The 19,071-nt window shown below is 44.9% G+C and overlaps 1 protein-coding gene across 2 annotated transcripts in view; it reads right to left on the bottom strand.

Annotated features, from left to right (window-relative positions):
• UBE3C (ubiquitin protein ligase E3C) overlaps positions 1–19,071 on the bottom strand; it is a 120,698-nt gene that overhangs the window by 83,329 nt on the left and 18,298 nt on the right. For both annotated transcript variants that reach the window (XM_042927226.1, XM_042927228.1), the window contains exons 2-6: positions 10,718–10,771; positions 7,155–7,229; positions 6,543–6,689; positions 2,925–3,040; positions 2,361–2,518 (exon numbers count right to left, since the gene is read on the bottom strand). In XM_042927226.1, coding sequence (XP_042783160.1) covers positions 2,361–2,518; positions 2,925–3,040; positions 6,543–6,689; positions 7,155–7,229; positions 10,718–10,771 — 550 coding nt within the window. The remainder of the gene's footprint in view (positions 1–2,360; positions 2,519–2,924; positions 3,041–6,542; positions 6,690–7,154; positions 7,230–10,717; positions 10,772–19,071) is intronic.

The raw sequence follows: 19,071 nt of genomic DNA, 5'->3' as shown, positions 1-19,071 counted from the left end.
TAAAAACACAATCTGGGGCGCCTGGGTGGCTCAGACAGTTAAGCGTATGACTCAGGTCACGATTTCACTGTCATGAGATCGAGCCCTGCAAAAGTTAGGTTTTTGCATCCATCTTCGCACTGGGTATACAGTCTAAGATTCTCTCTCTCCCTCTCCCTCTCTCTTCCTCCCCCCCTCACTTCCTGTGCTCTCCCTCTCAAAAAATAAAATAAAGTAAAATAAAATAAAATAAAATAAAATAAAATAAAATAAAATAAAATAAAATCCATTTGCTTGGTTTACTTTATGAAAACAGTCCTACATAGATCTGTACTTGAGTTATGACCTTATGACCATTAACACTGACTACTCCGTACTCTATCTTTAGACGTACTTTTTTTTTTTTTTTTTTTGAAGATTTTAAGTAATCTCTACATTCAACATGAGGCTCGAACTCACAACCGCGACATCAAGAGTCACCTGCTCTACCAGCTGAGCCGGCGGGGCCGCCCTCTTTAGAACTACTTTGTAACTACGCCCATTTCAAACCTCGTATGTTTTGATCACTAGTGAAACAGGGAAGCTTGAAGCTCCTCTGCTATGAAACTGAAAGATCTAAGTGCGTGAAAGAGATTAAGGGGATTAAGAGATACAATTTTCCAGTCATAAAATAAGTCAGTCACAGAGATTTAAAGAAGTACAGCATAGGGAATCTATCAAGAATTTTAAAAAACACCACGTCAAGAAAATTTTTTTAAATATTAGAGCATTAATGTATCAACATCAATCTAAGTGAGTATTGAAGAGATTAGCTGACAGCGTGACTAGAGAACTAAGTTCAGCTGCGTTTGTTAAAAAGCTTCACGTTAAGTCACAGCTCGTGATGTATAATAGAAACTATAATTAATAAATAACGCCAAAATTTTATAGACTAATACTGTGAGGGAGAATCAGGTGAATGGAAGTAAGAGGTACGAACTTCCAGTTAAATAAAGAAGTCACAGAGGCGAAAAGCGGAGCACAGGGAACAGAAATGCCGCGTGGTGACGGCTGGCGATCGCCCTTATCGTGGCGAGCACTGACGCTTGTACAGAACTGTTGCACCTGAAACTAATGTAACCGTAGGTTAGCTGTAGTTCAGCAATTAAAGAAAAAAAAAGTCAGGAAGTAATTTATCAAAACAACAAAGTGCCTTTACAACAGAAGATGCCAGAAGCTCGAAGTGGCGGTTTCGGTGCGAGACTTGGGTTCTCGACACAAAATAATGCAGTCTTAGTTATCTTCTTTATACTTTTGGAAAACAAGAAAACTAAAGATTCTCACTGACTGCTTAGCCTTAAGTCAACATGCATAATAATGCATCGACTGGTACAAAGGACCATTTCTAATTACCATTAAGTTGTTTTTTCAAAGATCAAATTGCACAAATTTCAATTACTTTTAGTTGGCTCCCTAACTTTTCAACAAATGAAGTAGGGTTTCTTTCTTTCTTTTTAAACCAAACAGTAAGGTTGGGGGGTGTAAGAACTTAATGTTTACAGTTTTTTACTGAGGATTCAACTAGCTAGATTTAGCCTAGATTAACCCATCACCTCCAAAAAAACAAAAGGAAACTTATTTATGTTTTCATCAGTGACTACTGCATTCCAGAATCACCTATGGCTCCTCTTACCACTAAAACCTCTGAAGTCCACACCCTGAAGGGTTTGACCTGTGAGAACACTGGGAACCAGATTTTTAAATGTGTGTTTCACACCCCGCTTCACTTGTCATAAAAGCTTTAGAAACCATGGGTGTTTCATAGTCTTTCTCCGAAACAGAGTCACTGATGTGTCTGCACAAGAATTTCAGACCCAGGTCATTGTATGTCACATGACAGGCACGTTCAGAAGGGTGTCGGGACATAAAAGCTCTCACACCCGGTCAGTAAGAAAATCCAAACCAACGAAGTATCTTTAACTCTCCTCCACTGAACTGACATGAAGACCAAGTGTGCTTTTTCCTGAGACAGGCTTCCCGCTGCCAGAGCTCACGGACTCGCGGCACCGCCGCTCCTACCAGCTCAGGACGCGGGAGGACCGGCTGTGGGAGGACCCGGAGAGGTTTCCGACAGCCTGCGTCCGTTTGCTTCATTTCCAAGCAGCAGGCCAGTGCAAAGCCCGCTTTACATAGCCAGTGGGCATATCCAGGTGTTCGGGGCGGGTGGAGCCCAGGACAAATCGGGCACACACCCCTCAGCGGTGCACACCCCCGGTAGGGCACGGCGCCCGGTCCGTCCCACGTGGGGGTCTAGAGCCCGTGCGCAAGCCGCACAGAGCACCCCATTGCGCGCACTCGCACGGTAACGCCAACCCACAGCCCTGAGCCTAGCTGCTACTTACCATTTTGAATCATGTAGTGCAAAATCTGTTCAATTATGGACACCACATAGCTGGCGTCTCGTAAAACAGGCAAGTAAGTATTCTCAGACGAAAACACCTCAAGCATTCTCATTGGAAGTGCAACATTCAAACTGTCGTCGTTACAGTTCTGCAATAACCTGTAAAAAAGAAAAAAGTCTTCACGTGTATACTGGATGGCGAATGTCACCCTGAGCCCCCTTCAATTACTCTCGCTCACTACAGTAAGGCCTGAACCACTCTGCTCTACTAGCGGGTGTCTCTGAACAGAGGCCGGACTCAAAGGTAGACAGGAAAATAATCACACATTCTGTCACTCACATTTTTTTGCAGTGCTTATTATGTGCCAAACAGCACGGTGGCATTGGGTTCACGGAGAGGAAAAATGCACAATCACAAAGGGAGAGACAGACGAAAAAAATCAACGATCGCAAGCATCGTGTAGGATTCTTACAATGCCTGGATCTCTCCCAGTGCCTATCATCTTCAAAGACGCCTTCAAGACATGGCACACCTGTAGCAAGGAGCGGACTAGATGGGATTTACCTGCAGCAGAGGCTCATCAATCTCTTTATTTGAAATAAGCATGTAAGTCTCTCAGATCCATCCAACTGCTGGACAAACAGAGAGCTGTGTTTAATTAAGTTCTGATACATCCATATCTGAAACAGCAAAACATATGTATAGGTCACTCTCAATCCATAAAAGCTCACTGTTTACTGCATTGCATAACACTCCAAATTTCCTGAATTGCTAAGGAGATACTTAATCAAACATGATAAAAAGTAAATCTTCTAGGGGCGCCTGGGCAGCTCAGTCGGTTGAGCGCCCGACTCCGGCTCAGGTCACGATCTCGAGGTTCGTGAGTGCGAGTCGCACGTCGGGCTCTGTGCTGACAGCTCAGAGCCTGGAGCCTGCTTCGGATTCTGTGTCTGCCTCTCTCTCTCTCAAAAAATGAATCAACAAACACTAACAAAAAGACTCATCTGAATCTGAAATAAAAACAGTTCATTTGCAACAATCAGCAATCCACAGGGAAAAATAAATGAGAACTATAGTATTAATCATAATGTACATAAGGATATCGGTTCTACTTTTTACTTTTTGCCTCTGTGTCTCCAGCATCCTTTCCTTTTGGATATTCCCCTTCCCTACGTCCATGAAATTTGGGTAGGAAAGGCAATCACAGGGCCCCACTATTCCCATGTAGGATGCCAGGCGACGGAGAAAGGAGAGATCCTTTCACAATGTCGACATTCGTCCAATCATCATGGTGTACCCTTTACCTATCCTACAACTTTACTTGTCAACTATACCTCAGTAGAGTTGGGGGGAAAAAAAGTCAGGGATGTGGCCAGAACGGCCCAGTCTCCTGGACACGACGACTGGTCAGTGAACTCCACGGATGCTGAGTTCGATTTCTGTCTGACTTGCATCCCGGAGGCCTACCTACTATGGGTGTGGCTACCAGAAATGATTTCGAAAACTCAGGACTTAACAAGGAATCTCTTCTACTTTCTCTGCCACATTTTCATAAAACTGTTTTTTGTTCACTTCATGAGACCCATTAGAACGAGTTAAAATTAAGACGGTTTCTTAAATGTGGCTACTTATCAATGTGCCACATAACCTTCCCTCTGCCTGTTCTCTTTAAGGCGTTTCTCCTCTGACAGGAACACTTATTTCATATAAAATTGTTATCAGACAAAATATTCACGCAAAAGCTTTTTTTTTTTAATTTTTTTTTTAACGTTTATTTATTTTTGAGACAGAGAGAGACAGAGCATGAACGGGGGAAGGTCAGAAAGAGAGGGAGACACAGAATCTGAAACAGGCTCCGGGCTCTGAGCAGTCAGCACAGAGCCCGACGTGGGGCTCGAACTCACGGACCGCGAGATCGTGACCTGAGCCGAAGTCGGACGCTTAACCGACTGAGCCACCCAGGCGCCCAAAAGCATTTTTTTTTTTAATGTTCAGTTTTGAGAGAGAGAGAGAGAACATGCAAGTGGGGGAGGGACAGAAAGAGAGGGGGACAGAGGATCCGAAGCGGGCTCCGTGCTTACAGCAGATAGCCCGACATGCGGCTCGGACTCACAAACCGCGAGATCACGACCTGAGCTGAAGTCGGACGCTTCACCGACTGAGCCACCCAGGCAGGCGCCCCGCAAAAGCGTTTTATAAAACAAGCTAAGAGCGTGTCCTAAGTTTCGGGAAAATCATTTCTGTGACCCATTCCAAGTATGAACTTGCCTACACACAAGCTTTCTTCACGAGGTGTCTGGAGCTAACCTGTCCGTCTTTTCTCAGGAACTAATAGGATACAATACTTTCTGCCAATCGGACACGCAGTTCATTCTCAATTATGTGCCGTCTATTAACAAATAAAAACAGCATGTACTGTAACTAAACATTAGAAAAATCTCAAGGGCAATTATAGAAACTTCCAGACTAAGGTGCAAATATATTAATCAAGTAATTGTGATTCAAGTTGCCTATGAAATAAGAAAGCCCAAAGCAGTAGTGACACTTAAACACTCTGGACTGCGTTCGGATACTGTATTTTACAACCTTGACAAATGTACCAACGGCATCCGAAAGGCTGTACTATCACTACTTTAAACACTTACTTTGCCTAACTTATTGTTATCATTTCCTAAACGCAGATGCGTCAACTTTTAAAAACACCTTATTCACCCTTTCTTGGGAAGTCAACTGAGGATATGAAGGGAGTAAACCAAGAAAGCAAAAAGATAATGGAATCGGGAAGGAGGATCCAAAACTGAAGCAAAGCGAATGACTTTCCCAAGATAATGAGAAGCCAAGGATCCAAACCGGGGCAAAGGTTTCGGAAAGCCAAGAATAGCTCCGGGGAAAACAAAGCATCAGACTATCTGACATCTTCAGTCACGGAAAATTACACTGAGAAGCATCATAGTCCTGTCAAAAGTGGAAGACGACTTTATCAAGAGACCCCAAGAAAATTAAACAAAAGTGAGGCAATTATTAACTCCAGAATAATTAAAGAAAATTAAAACCAAACACCAGATCCACAATAAAGTGTCCCTTTGTCCTCTGTATTTACATTTCCTCTGGGGATTTTCTAGTATGTATGGTTGGGGTGTGGAAGACTGACTTTTCATTGTGTACCTCGTTTAATAGAATCTGAAATTTTTATTACAAGTAAACAAGAATTTCCGAGAATAAATATGTATCTAACCGAACGAGTACACAGAAATCTCTTAATATTTCCTGAGAGACGACACAGTAACAAGTTACATTTTTTAGAAGTTTATTCATCTATGCATCCATAGGTATTTTTCAACACTGTTCCTCATCACCGATTACATCAGAAGGCTATAAAATTTTAAAGTACTACAATTATATTCTGAATTTGTTTTTTGGAAATTAACTTGATTTTAATTGTTTTTAAAAATTTTTTTAATTTAATTTTTTTTTAAATTTACATCCAAATTAGTTAGCATCTACTGCAACAATGATTTCAGGAGTAGATTCCTTAATGCCCCTTCCCCATTTAGCCCATCCCGCCTCCCACCACCCCTCCAGTAGAGCAAGGCCCTGTACGTCACAGATTCATATTAAAGTATTTACAGGGGCACCGGGGTGGCTCAGTCCATTAAGTGTCTGGGACTCCTGATTTAGGTTCAGGTCATGATCTCACCATCTGTGAGGTCAAGCCTGGCGTCTGGCTCCACACTGACAGCACGGAGCCTGCTTAGGATTCTCTCTCCCTCTCTCTCTGCCCCCTCCCCCAATAAATACACTTTAAAATATTTACAGATAACATGCTGTGATACTTAGGTGCGCATCGCAAGAGTGACTGAAGGCACAGGTACGTGGGGCTCTGGGTGAGAGAGGTGTTGCTGACTACCAGCGCTCAGTAATGGGTACGTGGAGGATGGCTCACCAGATTATTCTACTTTTTCTTATATTTGACATTTTCCATAATAAAGAAATGAAAAAAACTACTGAAAATTTCTATCGCTCTCTAAGAGGTGAAACGCAACAGCACAAAGATGGCCTATCGTGGCGGGCTGAGGGAAGTTCAGAAAGACATACGCCTTTGCGGGGTTATCTGGCCCCGTTAAAAAAAAAACACCGGAAAATCCATAAATAACGATAAGTGAGAACACAGTTAACACTCACCAAACGTTTTGAGTCTTCGTTCTGTTTGTAGAAAAACAGAAGCCGCCTCACCAAAAGGGTAAGGTTGGGACCACTGGCAACGGAGAGAGTGCCACCGGACTGCGAGGCGCTGGCGTAGCGGTCAAAGGCGCTTCTCTGGATGGAGTGCTGGAGACGAGACAAACCACACACGGGCGTGACGGGCGGGCGGCGCGGTCCACATGCGCCCTGGGGTCTGCACGGCGGGGGCGGGCGCAGTGAGGGGGCCGTGATGGGGCAGCTCTTGGGAAAGGGGCAAACGAAACCCAGAAAACCCGGACTGGAATAAAAACCCTCCACTCCCCTAAAATGGTCTTCCGCCGCCTCCTTCCGCTTTGATCTTGAGCTGCAGCCCGTGTTTCTATTTTTATTATTTAAAAATCACCTCAACACTCCCCTATCTGTAAATCTTTACGTAAATATAAACGAATGCGGTTAATTTCTGGGGAAAACGCTATTATCAACATTAACTGCCACGAAACGGGTGTACCCAAATCCCCACAAAACGATTCCACTTCTAAGACTCCGAGGCCCTATCTGAAACAAACTCTGGCAGGCCTTTCCAATTCTTTCTCAGCCTGAAAGCAAACTTACTTGCTGTTTCCGGTCTCGATAGCCTCGAATAAATGACTGTATGATTATTGCATTTTTCAATCTTCGCCTTTCCTCCTGCATGATGAAGGGAGGAAGGAACAATTGGTCGGAGTGAATTGACATTTAGCTAGTAAAGACTTAAAAACAAAACAACTACAGAATTTACATACCACAAAATTCAATCTTTCAAGCGTACCGCTTAGCAGTCTTTAAAATCTTCAAGGTTCAACTACCACCACCATCTACTTTGAGAATACTTTCATCGGCCGCTCCACACCCCCTGTTCCCACTAGCACTCGTCTCTCGTTCCCTCTCCCGGGTCCCCCCACATCCACGGCAACCACTGACCGAATTTCCGTCTGCCCGGGATTGCCTCTTCCGGACATTTCTTATCGTGGAGTCGGACAACGCGCGGCCTTTTGTGTCAGGCCTTGTTCACCTGGCACGACATTTTCAAGGTTGAGCCGTGTCGCGTCACGTGTCGGTACTCCACTGCTTTCTACGGCCAGTACGTACGGTATTTCATCGTGCGGCCGTCCCACGGTTTACCATTTACCGCCCGAGAGACACTCGGGCGGTTCCCACTCTGGGCTGCTGCGAACATCGCGGCCGCACACACTCATGTCAAAGTTTCGCGTGGACACGGTTACGTTTCTCTTGGGTGCACGCCCACGAGCAGCACTAGCACGTGAGGAGCTACCGGACTGTTTGCCAAAATGGCGACACCACCTTCCACTCCTCCCAGCACAGTGAGACTTCCGATAACAACTGCGGTTTTCAATACAGGAAGCTAAACGGACACGAACATCAATTTTAAAAGTCACTTTCTCATTTCAAAGCGGAAACTCTAGTTTTGACTGACCTAAGACTGTCTTGAAAATTTCCAGTGACCTAGCAAAACAAATTTTTTTTTCACATCGTCATCGCAAGCAACGTAGCCACCACCGCTTGAAAGTCTACGACGCGCCAACCCCGAGACGCCTGACAACCTTAGATGAACGTCACTCCCGGTTTCACGATGCAGAAGCTGAAATTTCCATAAAGACACCGGTGCCGAAAGACCTAAGGGAGTCAGGATTCACACTCGGGCGTGACACTGAAAGTTGTGCCCATCTTACCACGTGACACTGTCTCATGCTCTCTGTGCCACCTGGCAGGTGAGTGCCACCTGCCAGGCCTGAAAGGCACACACACACTCACCCAGAAGACCAATCAGGTCGCGCAAGCGTGCTTTCCGAGCTTCAAGTGGTTACAGCGAAGGAAGCCCTGAGCTTAAACCTAGTTTGGGACTCTATTCACTACTACGATGATTCTAAGAGCACCTAATTAAAGACCCATATACTGTCCCATGAGTTTTCTAACCATTTTTATGCATTCGGTTGTTCACTGAGGAGGAAGTCTCGGTGACATTCCAGTGTCCTGGCTGGGACCGGGACCTAACGGCTGCATCTCAGCTGGACTGGAAACAGATGGATCCTGACAAGGACTGAAGACCAGCCGTAGATCAGCTCGACTCTGTATTATTTAAAGGTGCCCCATCCCTCTCCCTACTGCCGGCCAAAATAAAATGCAATGCTTTCCAGAAAGAAGAGATCATCATCAAGAGCCTGTAGATCTCTCTTCATTTTGGAATACAGAATGTCAGTATTCAACCAAAACAATCGGGCAAAAGACAAGAACTAAAAATCAAGAGGACAAACAACAAGCCCACAGGTGATCCAAATACTGGAGCTTAAAAACTATCTTTAACAATCTACAGTTATATTCACGAAATTAAAAGACAATTAAAATTAAAATGTTCATAAAATTAAAAGAATCAAAGAAAATTCTAGAACTAAAATAAAAATCTGAAATCCACAGGTTAATGGATATTATGTGACAATCAGACACTGATAAAGAGATAATCTGTAAATTAGAAGTTAGGTCAGAAGAAATACCCGAACCAAAGCCGAAATATTCAAAAGGATAAATATACAGAAGAGTACGGGATAAGGCCAAGGTCAAAAACATAAGTAATCTGAGTCCAAGAAGAGGAGAGGAAGAATGGAGCTAAAACACTATTGGAAGAGATGAGAGCTGAGAGTTTTCCAGAAAAGATAAAAGACATTAACCAATAAATGGTCATTTTCAACTGTGAGCAATTTTACCACATTTGGTAACTTCTGGAGACATTTTTGGTTATCTCAACCAGAGGGAGGGAGTGTTGTGGCATCTAGTGGGTAGAACAGAGGCCCTGGAGGCTGCTACACACCCCTCGATGTACAGGATAAAGCCCACAACAAAGAATTAATGAGTCCAAGATGTCAACGGTGCTGAGGGTGAGAAACCCCACCTGAAAGTCTCCATATTTGCTGCTTCCTGCACCAAGAAAGTTCTTCCTCCAGCTTTCCATAGGAGCTTCTTTTTCCTCCTTCAGGAATCCTGCTCAACTCTCTACCCAGCTCGGAGAGTCCTTCCCTGAATGCCCTACCCGAAAGCAGGCCTTCCCAGTTATTATCACATCACTCTACCTCACTCACAGCACGCAGCACCGTCTCAATAGCTTGGTGAATCTCTGTGTTCTATAACCACACAAGAACATTATCCGCCCTTTTTAAGCTTTTTTTTTTTTTTTTTTTTTTTTTTTTGAGAGAGAGAGAGAAGAGAGAGCGTGCAAGTGCATGATGAGCGGGGGAGGGACAGAGAGAGGGAGAGAATCCCAAGCGCCCAGAACATGGTCTTATTTACTACCTGTGTCCCCTGTAGGCAGAGCAGTCCCTGGAATGTAACAAGCTCTCAATTAGTATTTCTTAAAGGAACAAATGAATTATTAGAAAACAAAATAAAAATCTAGAAAAATAGGCCTAAAATACCATAATTGCTGATTAACCAATAAAATAAAGCCACTGTCACCAGAAAGATGAAATGTAAAATAAAGAATAAAAGGGGCGCCTGGGTGGCTCAGCCAGTTAAGCATCTGACTCTTGGTGCCATGAGGTCATGACCTCAGGGTTCGTGGGACCGGGCCCCGTGTCGGGTTCTGTGCTGACAGCACGAGGCTGCCTGGGATCATCCCCTCTCCCTCTCTCTGCCCCTCCTCCACATGTGCGCATGTGCGTGCACTCTCTCTCAAAATAAATAAACAGACATTTAAAAAAAGAAAGAATAAAACAACAAATGTCACAGCTCCTTTCATCTATTTTACTTCTTCACAAAGAGTTATGGTAACTGCCTTCACAGTGAGTTTGCTTCTTCTGCTTGGCAAAAGATGAGCGTTATATACTAAGTCTTTCTAGATCTTCTGGAAACCATATCACAAGCAAGCAACTGAACTTTATAAAAGCCTGTTTTCCCCCTGTATTCTGGAAACTGCCCTTGTAGTCCATCTTTTCCACAGTGGTTCCAGAATAAATTACTTATTATAAAATCCAAAAAATCCAGAAATGTTTCTAACGTTTCATAGACGTAAAAATATGTATATATGCATATGCATACCATGCATATATATAACAGCAAAATCAACCCTTATTTAAATGCTATGGAAAAATGTTTCTCTAAAGAGACTATTATAAAACTGTTTTTACCTCTCTCTTTCTTCTTTCTTCCTGAGTACGATGTAAAAGAGAAGCCTTTTCTTCCTAAACACAAAAAGAGAAAAGAGAAAGAAGGTTATACTTTCAAATTCTAAAATGCTCTCATACAAAAATTATAGAATGTTTTGACCCAAAAGGGATTCTAAGCATCATACAAACATCCTGACTTAATGAGAAATCTGAGCACACGAGGGTAAATGGTTCCCTCTCGCCAGATGACAGATCTAATTAAAGTTATTAGTATTTTAACTAACAGTAGTTTTCCAGGAATAAACTCTGATTTCTTTACACACACAAGAGACTTCAAGTGAAACCAGAAATATCTGAATAATGTCAATGCATTATATCAATGTCAATATCCTGGTTGTGATTATCACACTAGTTTTGCAAAATATAACTCCCAGGGGAAATCAGGCAAGGCAAACAAGAGACCTTTCTATATTATTCCTAACAGCTGAACATGAGTGTACAATTATCTCAATAAAAATTTTGATAAAACAATTTCTGTCCTGTTACTGAACGTTAAAAAAAATATTTTTTCATCGTAAGTAAAACTAAATTTTGAACAAAGTTACTCAGTATGTAGAAGGAAACAAAGCAATCAATGGGAAAGTTAAACATTCCTAATAAAATAAAAATACGTAAAGACAACTCTCCTCTCCCCCAAAGTGTTCCAGTTTACAGTGAATGGGCATTTTATTTTTACAAATGTAATTCAAACTAAAACTAACAGTCCAAGACATTATATATGAATCATTACAAAAATAAATAAATTTCTTAACAAAAACAAACACACCATCAAAATAGTGTCAGAAGGCAAGTAATTAAGCCAATTAAAAATTTTTTTAATGTTTTTATTTATTTTTGAGACAGAGACAGAGCATGAGCAGGGGAGGGGCAGAGAGAGAGGGAGACACAGAATCCGAAACAGGCTCCGGGCTCCGAGCTGTCAGCACAGAGCCCGACGCGGGGCTCGAACTCACGGACCGCGAGATCATGACCTGAGCTGAAGTCAGACGCTCAACCGACTGAGCCACCCAGGCGCCCCAGTAATTAAGCCAATTTAAAATTATACATTGAGGGGCGCCTGGGTGGCCAAGTCAGTTGTGTCCGACTTCGGCTCATGTCATGATCTCCTGGTTCAGGAGTTTGAGCCCACCCCCCCTCCCGTCAGCTCTCTGCTGTCAGTGCAGAGCCTGCTTTGGATCCTCTGTCCCCCTCTCTCTACCCTTCCCCTGCCCGTGTGTGCACGTGCTCTCTCTCTCTCCCTCCCAAAAATAAATAAACATTAAAAAAATTATACATTGATATGTGAATCAACAGTGTGCAGAATGAAAAATTTCTCACCGACAAAATTGAAACCAAAGAAATAAATCCAGGGCACCTGGCTGGCTCAGTCAGTAGGCCATGCATACGACTCTTGATCTTGGGTCATGAATTCAAGCCCCACGTAGGGAGTAGAGCTTACTCAAAAAAAAGGGGGGGGGGGGGACAGTGGTGCCTGGGTGGCTCAGTCGGTTAAGTGTCCGACTTCAGCTCAGGTCATGACTTTATGGTTCGTGGGTTTGAGCCCCGGGTCAGGCTCTGTGCGGACAGCTCAGAGCCTGGAGCCTGCTTCAGATTCTGTGTCTCCCTCTCTCTCTCTGCCCCTACACCACTCATGCTCTGTCTCTGAGTCTCTCAAAAATAAATAAGCATTAAGGAAAGAAAAGAAATCCTCCATTTTCCACTATAGAAAATTTCATTTCTTGGGCACGTGCCTCAGTGGCTCAGTCGGTTAAGCATCCACTCTTGATCTCAGCTCAGGTCATGATCTCAGTTTGTGGGTTCAAGCCCTGCGTCAGGCTCTGTGCTGACAGTGCGAAGCCTGCTTGGGATTCTCTCTCTCCCTCTCTCTGCCTAACCCACTCATGCACACGCGTGCACATATACTCTCTCTCAAAATAAACTTTAAAAAATTTTTTATAAAAAGAAAATTTCATTTCTTGAATTTCAAATAAAAAGCCTTTATCTACCACATGTTCAAAGTCAGAAAAATATTTTGTTTTAAATTTTAATTAAAAGGAGTAGGGAGAATGGAAACTCTATATAGTAAAAAGTACAAAGTTATGATGCTGAGAATTATGGACAGCTTCTAGAGAATAATACAGACCAATTTCTAGCCATTATCCCTGTGTCCATAATTTCTTTTCCTTCTATCTCCGTTTGTCCAGATTTAATATATGTTCATTATTTGGTTATAGCTAAAGAGCTGAAATTTCTTAAAATGGTATACCTGGAACAACTATGAAAAAACGTATTTCATGTCTGAAATCAAACAAGCCAAAATGGTCCACGCTGGCGAAACAGGCACCAGATTTACTTGCCCACACAAACGAGCTCATCATCCTCACTAACCCCAGAGCCCGGTACCGCGGGCTCCAGGACCTCATGGTTCCCTCCACCTTGCTGCTCTCATTTACTTCCACGTCCGACATGCGACATGCGTATGTATCCAACAAATGCTTACGACATGACTGATGAGCACTTCCTTTAAGTAGAACAAAGCAGTCTAAAAGACGCAGTAAGCACACCAGCTGAAAAGCACTTTTGGGTTCCAGCAACACGGTACCGAGGCATCGATAGCTTCAAAATCAAAACGGGTGCTAGCTCTCAAAACACACAACTAGCTTCTAACTCAATACTAGAATTTCTTACAAATTCTATTTAAGTCTGAAGCTTATGATGCGGGAGGCGCCACACAAGCACAAGAGACAGTGTTGACGGTTGAGTATTCTTAACTTCTCGTGGCCTGTAAGTCAAATTCCCTGGACACGGGACATCGTATAAACATGATCACTCCTCCTACCTGTGCTCAGGGGCTATACAGTCTCCTACTCAAAAGACAATTCATTTAGGGGCGCCTGGGTGGCGCAGTCGGTTAAGCGTCCGACTTCAGCCAGGTCACGATCTCGCGGTCCGTGAGTTCGAGCCCCGCGTCAGGCTCTGGGCTGATGGCTCGGAGCCTGGAGCCTGTTTCCGATTCTGTGTCTCCCTCTCTCTCTGCCCCTCCCCTGTTCATGCTCTGTCTCTCTCTGTCCCAAAAATAAAAAAAAAAAAAAAAAAAAAAAACGTTGAAAAAAAAAAAAGACAATTCATTTAAAAAGAATAAAGGAAGTATAGCAAGCAAGCAATCCAAAATACTGGATATACAGACACACACCAAAGCCTGATATGTAACTTCAACAATAAAATTGTACTTTGGAAACTGAAAAGGCCTTTCAGAGAATACTCACGCTCCCGAAATATCCTGCAGAAAAAAGAAAAGGGGCTACAGGGAGGGGACAGCCAAACTCGCACATCAAGTCAGGCACACCACAAAGTCAACTCTAAGAACAGCACTGGCTGCCACCAGCACTGATTTGTCTACACCCAAGCACCGTGCCCTACACAGGAGGGACAAGGGGAGGACACGGGTGCAACACGCAGAGGCCAACGCGGACGGAGGGCTTCCCTCGTCGCGGTGTGAGAGTGGAAGGTCCAGGACCTGAACACGGGTGGTCTAGAACTTATTAACCCACTAAGCAGTATACCATTCACTTCAAAAAAGAACATTATTATTTTACATTTTGAGAAATCAAAAAAATTCTTTGTCTTCATAAGACATAAGTAATCTGGAAGATCTATCAGAAAGGAGGCTGATGGGGAGAAGGAGGCCACAGAAAAAAAGTCTGAGTCACCAAAATCTGACAGAGTTCAGAAGTTCAGAGTTCAGAAGCACAGGATACAGAATGTCTAGAAAAGGTGAACTAAGTAATCAGAGCAGGACACAGAGGCTGCCGTAAAAAGCCGGCCCAGCACAAAGGAAAGGGCGACAGACCACACTATCGATGTCTATAAATTACGTAGATCATCCCTATGCGGCCCCTGAACAGTAACCAACTTCCAGATCAGGGCCAGAACCGCTCCGCGTGGTCCCCATTCAAAAGACACTCAAATGAGGCACAGGAGGAATATCTATTCACTCAGCAGGTACTCAGCGAATCGTGTATCATGCTAGGCCCTAGATATTTTCAAAGTACGGCACCTGCTCCCAAGGAGCTCACAGTGCGGCAGGAGGACAAAGAAGCCTGCTTACTGAGGACGCGCTGTGTGCCAGACGCCGTTACTCAGCAGTAACCCTGAACAAGGTGGACAGTTCACCCCCGTGCACCGAGGTACAAACAGGGTCCAAGCGCGGGGAAAGAGGGGCTCTGCCTCAGCCACTGAGGAACGCTAAGAAACGGCAAATCTGAGAGGCAACCTAGAAGGCGGTGTTGAGCAGGACGACGAGATGGGAAACCGTGCGGGCGGAGGGACAGCGCACGAGACAGCTGAGCCAGGATGAACCGCACTCAGCGATGACCGTGGGTGAGTCCGCTCCGGGCCAAGGATGGGCCCGAGGGCTCCAGCTCTGGCTGCGGAGCCCACACCACGGCGGCAGGGATGGGAGGGAGGCGATGACACCCTCGCAATTCAGGGCCACGGAGACGGGGGTGCGACTCGTGAGTTAGCAGGTAACAAAAGCAATGGTTCAGCTGAGACCCCTGTGACTCCTTCTGGATCATAGCTGCCAGCCCTTTAAAGCCAACAAAAAACTGCAACCTATTCTCAATCGTTTCCTAAAAGATCACTGAAGGTCAAATATAAGAATCATCTCTTCTCGGGGCGCCTGGGAGGCTCAGTCGGTTAAGCGTCCGACTTTGGCTCAGGTCATGATCCCACAGTTTGTGAGTTCGAGCCCCACATCGGGCGGTGTGCTGACAGCTTGGAGCCTGAACCTGCTTCAGATTCTGTGTCTCCCTCTCTCTCTGCCCCTCCCTGGCTTGCACTGTCTCTCAGAAATAAATAAACACTAAAAAAGAAAAAGCAAGCAAGCAAGCAAGCAAGCATCTCTTCTCAATGTTCATTTAAATTAACCAAATTTATGTAAAACGTTACTACACTGCCCTTATTTTCTATTTCGTGTTAGTCATCCTATCAGAGAACCTAGTCTGACAACCACCAATGTCCTCGGAGGGATCAAGTTCCAACACAGCCTTAGCATGGGGGTATCATGGCCAAAACACTTCTCCTTCTCCCGGCTCCTCATGGGCCATCTCCTGGTGCTGCCTCAGGCGCATCTCTCCCACGATCCCTAGGCCTCAAGCCCTGCTCCCTTCTGCCCAGGGCGGCCCCGCTTCCCTCCTGACCCCAGCACGCACCCAAGCCGCGCTCGTCTCGGGTGAGACTCGGCTTAAACATCCTCTCGCCCATGAAGCTCCCCCTCGGAGGCCACCGTCATTCCCGTTCCTCCACACCATCCGCCGGGAGTTCGCCGAGGCAACCACGGCCTTGGCGCAGAAGACGCTCGTGGAAGGGCACGGAGCACGCGACTATCTGCGCTAATCAAAACCACGGAGGCAACGTGGGTGTCACCCACAAGGACACGGCCTCCGCCATGGGCAGATCACCGTTCAACACGCCGTGCCACAGAGCGCTAGCCACTGAGCGCTGGCGTGGACACAGTTGGTCTGGGGAGGCGTGCACTGTCAGCCCTCCGAGCAGAAGATCAGAGAGTAAAACTTGAACTCCATCAGTTCCAGCCGCAAGTAAGGAATGATCCGAGCACAGGGAGGTACACGTTGGGCCCCAGTCTGGGAACGAGCAGGCACGGACCGCGAGGCAGGAGAGGAAGCAGCCCCGCGGGGCCCACAGCCGCACAGGCGGAGAGCCCACGGCCGCGCCCCTGCGGACCAAGCTCTAACCACACAAGCCTGACAATGTGAAATATTTAGCAGGGTCTAGATTTACAGGGTTTTATCACTTACAGGTAAAACAACGTGTCTATTTAAAGAGAAAAATGTTTTTTTATCTTAATGCACCTGCAGAGAGGAAAGAGTAAAGGTAACTTTAATTGTATGTTTCTCCTTCAATAAATTATAAATTCCTTCAGAACAAGGCCTGTGTCTTGGTGTTTATAATCCCAATATCTAGCACTGTGCCCAACTGAATGAATGAAGGATTAAATTTAGAAAGAATAAAGGTACAACTGGGAAATCTGAAACTGGAGAGATTTTCAAGTTGACTAGAACGTAAAATCACTTATCTATTGAGGCGGTATTAGAAAGGCCCTCATCCATCTACCCACATTTAGTGCCACCAAAATCGGAATAGTGGCCAAACAAATCCTAAATCCAACCAATAATTCCAATGTTCTAAACTCCCTCAGGAGGTCAACAAATAATTTCAAAATGTTGTAAGTATTATAAATCTCATCAACATTCCTTACTTAATCAATCGCTCTTCCAAATGTTGGTGAGCCCAACTCCATCTGGAAAGTTATGACTGTTCAGGTGGACGGGCCAGCTCCTCTGACCGCCAAGCTGCCCTTCTGGACACGCTAAGCCCGCCCGTAGAGACAAGTGTCTGAACACGTCCCCACAGCAAACCCTGACTGAGCCCACAGAGTAACCCACATCACCGTGAGTCCACGGTCAGTTACGGCAGAAAGCGGGGGTGGGGGCGGGCGGGGGAGGCGGCAAAGGTGGGGAGTCACAGCCACACATGCCACATCGTCCGCAGTACCCAGGCACAGAGGCTGGAAGGTGGAGGACGGCACAGGGAGGATCACGTCTGGACGCACCTGGACAGAGGGAAGAGTGAAGAAAGGTGACTCCCGGCACGGAGGCCCCTCCCCCTCCAGCAAGACCACCACCTACACCAGCGTCTCAGGGACACTCCTCTGCCACTGTCACACGCTTTAGCACAGCTATGCCATCCACATCGTTATTCACTTAGTATTATTCTTTAAACCTTTAAAACTTTGAACTTTGAACTCATTTTAGACAGAGTTGCAGAAATGATATAGTGAGTTCCCTAATCCCCTCGGTCTCTTACCCTAGTCCCCCTTCATAACCAGGCTGCAATTAGCAAGAACAGGAAATTAACATGGGGCCAATATCACTAACTGAACCACAAATTTCATTAGACATTTACCAATTTTTACACTGAAGATCTCTGCCCGTTCTAGGGTCCCATCCAGGGTCCTACACTGAAGTTAATTCCCTTTTTTTTCCTACTCCTTTACCGATCCATAGCAGTTCCTCCACCTTTCCCTTTTGTATCTTGGACTCTCCTCCTCAATCCGAGCTTTTCCAATATTCTCTTACAATTAGAGAGAGGTTATGCAATGATGATGGCATTAGACGTTACTGCATACGGTAAAATACACCAGCTATGCCTCCATACTTACATAATCAAATAAATATATAAACAAGAGAGAAGAAAAATCTCTTCTCACAGAATGCAGTTAATAAAAGGAGGAGAGAGGAAAGGCATCACCAAACACCACAGTAATAAACACTGTAGACAAGAGCTACGGAGACATGCTAAAGTTAGTGGGCAGAGTTTGAGGAAAAAAACAGGATTTGCCTGATCTCAAAGTACCTCCTCAAGCACTTTATCAACTACTACGGGACAGACAGCGAACGTGGAGAACCCCGCAGACGCCACCCAGGTGACCGGGCCCACCAGCGCGAAGGCACGAGGCCACCACGAGCCCTACAGTACTGCTGCCTTGAGCTCCAGTTCCTCCTAAAACTCAACACCATGAAAACAAAACTGCATTGCTACATTTCAAATGAGCTAAATTAAAAAGGAAACACTGGATCACAATTATCAGAAACTAAGTTCCTGGGGTGCCTGGGTGGCTCAGTCGGTTGAGCATCCGACTTTGGCTCAGATCATGATCTCACAGTTCGTGGGTTCGAGCCCCACATCGGGCTCTGCACTGACAGCTCGGAGCCTGGAACTGCTTCAGATTCTGGGTCTCCCTGTCTCTCTGCCCCTCCCCTGCTTGTACTCTGTCTCTCTTTCTCTCTCTCAAAAATAAATAAACATCAAAAAAATTTTTTAAATAAATAAAAGATAAAAATTAAAAAAAAGAAACTAAGTTCCTCAAAGCAAAAGAACAGTTTACCATCCCAATAAAGGAGTATGAGGTGCTATGTAAAGCTTCAGAGGAAGATAAGTCTATAATTTTATTTTTTAATTTTGAAATTGAACACCACAGAGAATACAAACTCACACGTCCATCATTAGATCAGGCAAATGTTATTTATTCCCCTTCTCTGACAGAATTGGATTCTGAAAATGGATTCCTAACCAGAACACCAGGTGTGGCTATGGTTCAACAAACTTCAGTTTCAAGAAAGCGTCCAGGGCCCGACCTTCTGAATGCGCCCTTTTATTTGGTACTAGTCTCGGGGTGATTTTAGAAAAGGGATGGGGCTTGTGCCCACCCACTCACCCTGCTCAGGGACACCTTCACTCAACTCCGTACGCGT

This window comes from Panthera leo, chromosome A2, assembly GCF_018350215.1.
Source record: "Panthera leo isolate Ple1 chromosome A2, P.leo_Ple1_pat1.1, whole genome shotgun sequence".
Taxonomy (NCBI): Eukaryota; Metazoa; Chordata; class Mammalia; order Carnivora; family Felidae; genus Panthera; species Panthera leo.
Note: the sequence above shows the minus strand (reverse complement) of the source record. Positions and strands in the feature narration are given on the sequence as shown.